At 31.5% G+C, this 6,030-nt stretch overlaps 1 protein-coding gene across 1 annotated transcript; it reads right to left on the reverse strand.

Moving 5' to 3' along the window:
* Positions 1-1,206: 1,206 nt before the first annotated feature.
* Positions 1,207-2,222, reverse strand: LOC127795658 (probable calcium-binding protein CML15). Its single transcript, XM_052327464.1, has 2 exons — positions 1,709-2,222; positions 1,207-1,608 (listed from the first exon to the last, which is right to left on the reverse strand). Exons 1-2 carry the CDS (start codon positions 1,976-1,978, stop codon positions 1,393-1,395), a joined length of 486 nt encoding a protein of 161 aa, XP_052183424.1. The 5' UTR covers positions 1,979-2,222; the 3' UTR covers positions 1,207-1,392.
* Positions 2,223-6,030: the final 3,808 nt, after the last annotated feature.

A 6,030-nucleotide genomic window follows, 5' to 3' on the forward strand; every position in this document is an offset into this window, starting at 1 on the left:
TATTATTTTTGTTTAGATTTTTATTACTATAATTATCTCGTACAACAAGTAACTTTAGAAAAGATAAGAAAAGTATTAACTTTGTAATAATTATTAACTTGACGATTAAATAATTTTGAGCAAATAATTTTACTTTATCAAACTATTAACCATAAAGAAACTTAAAAAAAACCTAAACAATGGAAGGAAGGATAGAAAGTGAGAAATAAAGAGATGTAAAGCTATAGAGATGACTTAAGAAAAGAAGAAGACTAAACAAGAATAAAAGGGATATTCACCAAAGACGTCAACAAAATCAATGATAGGGAAAAGATCGAAGTGAATAAAAATAAAAATATAAAGGATGAATTCTATTTTCACTTTAAAGAGATATACTATAAAAATATTTTAATTTATGAAGTATCTTATTTGGATTTGAATCAAGAAATTTAGAAGTTGAGAATACTTAAAAATAAAAAAAAATGACCTCTTTTGATTTGAAAAACACTTTATAACTCTTCTTTTCAACTATAATCGATGGGATCGATCATTGCGATGCATAAAAGTAATTGTTTTGAGAACGTTAAAGTGTTTTTCCAACTTATTAGTTGTATTTGAGTGATTGACATCTTGTACCCAACAAAAAAAAAACACAATATATATCTCATAAATTTATATTTGGATAACTCAACCAAGGTATTGTGATAAAAATGTGATTTTTATAATCCTCAATGTAACCTGCAGAAAACAAGACAATTCATCATAGAAACAACTCTCGTATTAATCCTCTCAATGTAATCGACTTATTGTGATAAGCTTATTATATTTGCAAAAGGATAAAGTTCGGAGAACTCATTGGTTTTCTAGATCAACTTTAATGTTACTGTTTGATTAGTTTTATTTAACATTTAGTAAACCAATCAGAATTTGACACCAGACAAATGAAATTAAGTTGAAAAGGGTAAAAACCGATTCAGTCAGAATGAGTTGGGTACAATTATATATAATCTACTGTGTTCTCCTTCAAATATATATTTGATTTGAATGGTTTTAAGGAAAGAAAGATGTATCTTTGATCTACCTTAATTTCTCCGAAGTAGTGTAATTAACTAATTAATGATGCCAGATTAAATTAAAGTACCTTCGTAGAAGAGGGGCAAAGAAAGAAAAGAAAGGAAAAGAAAAGAAAAGGGAAGATCCTCTATAGTATACATTTAAATCCTAGCAAAGATACCAACTTCTTAATTTACATTATAAGATGTGATCTGTTGATAGAAGTGAACCATAAAATCTGACTACTGGTTCCGCAAATTTATATATACGTTCATGTGTGTATATATGATGGAGCAGGAGGAGGAGGAGGAAGAAGAAGAGGGGCCCGGAAAATATGCACCCGAATCAACCGCCGGCCGGCTACGACACCGGAAAGCCGAATATATCGGAGGCGGACTTGGCCATGACCGTGGCAAATTCGTGGAAGCTAATGACGCCATCTCCGTCGGTGTCGGCCTCGTCGATCATCTCCACGAGCTCTTTGTACGTCAATGGCTGGCCCATCTTGGCCATGGAGCCTGCGAGCTCTGCCAGCGTGATGTAGCCGTTGCCGTCGCGGTCGAACGACCGAAAAACCTGTCGATTAGCATAATCCTTTAATTCCATTGACGATCATAAATAACCCTTGCCAATGGACGCAACTTAATTTTGACATTAATGGCTTATATTTATATACCTCGAGGAGTTGTTCTTGGTTGATGAGGACGTCCTCGTTGATGGCGGGGGTGATGGCGTTGACGAGCTCGTCGAACTCGACGGTGCCGTTGCCGTTGGCGTCCATGTTGGCGAGGAGGACGTGGATTTGGTCCCCGGAGGGCTTGATTCCGAGGGAGCGGAGCAGGGCGGCGAGCTCCAGGAGGGTAAGGCTGCCGTCGGAATCCATGTCGAAGCGAGAGAAGATGTCCCGGAGCTGGTCGAGTTGGTCAACTTCTAAAACTACGCACATCTCTATATCGACGTCGACGAAGACGTGCGATGAGGTGGCCGGAAAAAATAAGCTAGGATTATTATTAATTAGATATTTAGAGGCGGAGACGGTGGAGGTGGCTTCGGCGGCGGCGGGAGGAGACGAGGAGGGGTCATGTGGTTGTGCTTTGTTTTGGGAGGCGTTGGGCGTTGCATGAGGTGGCTTCGGAGGATTTGCTATAATTGGATTATTCAAAACTCTTTCTCTCTCTCTTCCATTGTTATAATAATAAAAAGTTTATATCATCCCAAGAAGGGGCAACCTTAGTTTTTACGACTTTTATTGCCATTTCCCAAATCTTATGGTTACTGTGTTGTTTGTAATCCAACCTCCAAACAATTGTTACTAATTGCATAAAGATTGTTTTTTTATTAATTTGTATATAATAACTTGTTGTGTTCACCGTATTGAACAGGTAGAACTCGGGTCCTCTCTAATTTTATTTATGTTAGACAAACTTTATGTTGTCTTATACCAGTAATATAACAATTTTGTATATGTATAAAGAGAGAAGATTGAAATCATTGAATAAAAATTCGAAATTAGATTACATGTAACACATCCAGTAAGACATTAAATTTTAAATGAGATAGGTTTCGTATGAAAGAAGAAATAAACTCACAAAAGCTAGCAAGGAAATCAATTAACATGCTAAACTCCATCTTGATCCTTACTGTCATCGCTTGCTTTTTCACCAACCCTGACCATGACACCACCCTCTACATCTTCGCCCAAGCGCCGCCGCCGCCACCGGAAACAGCCTCTGTGGTTGATCCTCTCTAATGGGTTGGCGGCTTTGTCTGATCTGCAAATCCTACCCAAAACACAGGAGATGATGCAAAGAACAGCTAGAACTGAGATGACTGCAAAGAAAGGCCCAACCGAGCCAGAAGATTGCCAGGCACTGGAAGATGGTGCCACTGGATTTGGCACCGCCTCTTGATCGGACAAAGATGGTGGTGTAGTTGTTGCTGCCATTGATCATCATCAGTTTGACCCGGCCCCCGTTAATTAAGAGGGATCTACATCATGCATCTATATATATATATATAAGAATAAAGGAAAAAAATGATTAATTAAATGTTTTCAGACATTTCTTTAGAACTGACATCACTTTGCACATGTCTGATTGGTGGGTTGCTAACCGATTTGAAGACACTTGAGGTTATTATAGAAACTTATACAACGTGGTTTCCCTCAAATTCTCTTATAGTTGGTTGAGTTGGTGTAGAAGTTCATTCATTTATTGCATCATTAAGCTCATTTATTTTGTCTTCCATAATTCACTAGACATTAATTCTTTTTTATTTAGCAAAAAATAAATAATGAGGCCAAGCATCTTATGTCTCCTTTCTTTTTATATACTAAGGGGTAAACTTGTATTTTTCTTCTTATACTTTTATATTTTTTTTGTGCAGTTATTTAAATTTTTTATTGTTTTAATTATATTCTTAAATCTATATTTCAAGTCAATTTAACCTCTCTATTTTGATTTTTTTTATGTGACATTTCAAACTTTTTACTATTTCGATTATATTTCTATATTTATATTTTTGAATCAATTTAATCACAATATTTTAATATATAAAAAAAATAAAGTGAAATGAGTCAATTTAGCCTCTTTTTTTTTTCATATCAAGATATAATGATTAAATTGATTCAAAAATACAGATATAAGAATATAATCGGAATAACGAAAAGTTCAAATTGTCACATGAAAAAAAGGTTAAAATATAATAAGTAAATTGACTAAAAAATACAAGTATATAGGTATAATCGAAATAACGAAAAGTTAATATGGTCATACTAAAAAAATATAAAAATACAAGAATAAAAATATGGATTGCCCTAGAGTAAATTGTTTTTAATTATAAGAAAATATGCAGTCTTGTTTACACCTTTGGTGATTTTATTTCAGCATAAACGCACATGATTTGTCACTAATTTTGTAACAATTTTAGTAGCGATAAAAAATACTGAAAAGATAATAAACTTAAATTTAGTTCATGTTAATTATGGTCACGTAATGTAAATTTTTTATACTATTGTTTTAAATATATATATATATATATATATTGAAAGTTGATACTGTGGAATTAAGGTTGGAAAATTGGTAGGAAAAGGGGATTAGGGATTACTTTTGAGAGGCCTTTTGGGTGGATGGGTGGAAGGCCACATGGAAAGTCATGGGAAAGCATTGAATTTCATACATTTTGATTGTAAAAGATGGCACAGTGCTGGTGACTTATCTGATGAAGCAACACAAAAAGAGATTCCAAAGTAGGGCACATGGGATTTGCTCGAGTTGAGGAAGATAGATAGATGAGATGATTGCACAATTTCTTAATATTTTTAAATAATATATATTGTGTTCATTTGGTAACTGAAGACTACTATTATTGTGACACTGCCGCCCAACAAAATTCATGGTTACCATTATTTTTAATTATTAGTAGAGCACAAGTCATATTGTATCATTAATATGGTCTATTCATTATGATAGCGTTTGTTAAAATAAGTAAGATAAGATTACATCAAAATAATTTATCTGTAAGGTCTAAAATAATTTATTTGAAAAATTTAAAATAAAAAGTCATATTGACTTCTCTCTAGATAAATTTAACAAATACAATAAAAATATTTTTGTCTGAAATGCTTTTTATATTTCATTTTTTTTTATCTATATTTTGATTAACAAACACTACTTAATTAAATAAATTATATAAGTTTTATCATCTCATGTAATAAAAAAGTTGTGTTGTGTCTCAATTTTTGCATTCACCACAATTAATTAATTATATTGTGTTCAAATTAATCTATTGACAAGTTTGCATTTTGAGATCACCTTTAGCTTAGTCCTTTATATAGGATTGCAATTGAATCAAGGTTTTATTGAGCTCGAACTTAGTTTGTAAGCTAGTTTCTAGGTTTGAACCAAGCTTGAGGGTCCAAAGCAAAATTTTATATAGAATCCTTTATATTTAAAAATATTATCTATATGAATTCTCTTATAATTTTATTATAAATATTATTATAAAATATTATATATATATATGTACATAAGGAGCTCATTCCCCTTTCAATTTTAATATATTTATTCTCTTTGCAAGCACATCTACGACTCATTACCTTATGTGTAACTTATGTACATATATTTTAATATAATTGAATTTGGTCTAGTCGTTGGATTTGAAAGGACCTAAGCTAAAAGGGCCCCTAGGCATTAGATCTAAAAAAAGATCTTAGTCGGCTCCTTAGAAAACATATGCGGAAGGTTGACCCTAATCAAAAGGTTAACGAGTTGAGCTCGAGTTTCTGTTGGCGAGCTTTGAGCTCAAGCTCAAGCTTGGGCTCATCATAACTTGTTATTTTACTTAAATTTAATTTTTATTTTATTTTATTATATATACATGTATTATATTATGTTAAATGATTAAATTAATATATATTTTTAAATATATTTAATTTAATTATATTATTATAATAATTAAAGTTTAATAACTCTATATCAAATAATATATTTATAAAATTATAAATAAATATATTAATATATTTATAAACGAGTTATTTGTGAACTTTTAATCAAAAATGTTTATGAATTTTTAATCGAATATATTATTCACAATTTTCTAATAAAAAATGATTATGAGTTTTAATAAATCAAATTTTACAAAATTCAAGTTCGAGTCGTTTACATATCGAGTTTTAATGTTAAACTCAATTTTAATTTATTTATATAAATTAAAATAAATTTTTATTGAGTCAAATATTATATTGCTCGACTAATTTGCAACGCTCTATATCTATCTTCTACGGCCCCTTACAAGTCTTGTCTAAGGAGCTTGTTTCGGTCTCAAAATCTCAATTTGTAACTATACAATTTTAAACGCATATATAGATTAATCTTTTATTTTTGCAGTAAAAATTTCTTTGAACTTACATTTAAGAGAAATTGATCCGTTAAGAACTTCCAACGGTTTTTTTCTACCGTCTCTTTTACGTCTAACGGAAACATTCGTCCAAAGCGCATG

This window comes from Diospyros lotus, chromosome 2, assembly GCF_014633365.1.
Source record: "Diospyros lotus cultivar Yz01 chromosome 2, ASM1463336v1, whole genome shotgun sequence".
NCBI classification, from domain to species: Eukaryota; Viridiplantae; Streptophyta; class Magnoliopsida; order Ericales; family Ebenaceae; genus Diospyros; species Diospyros lotus.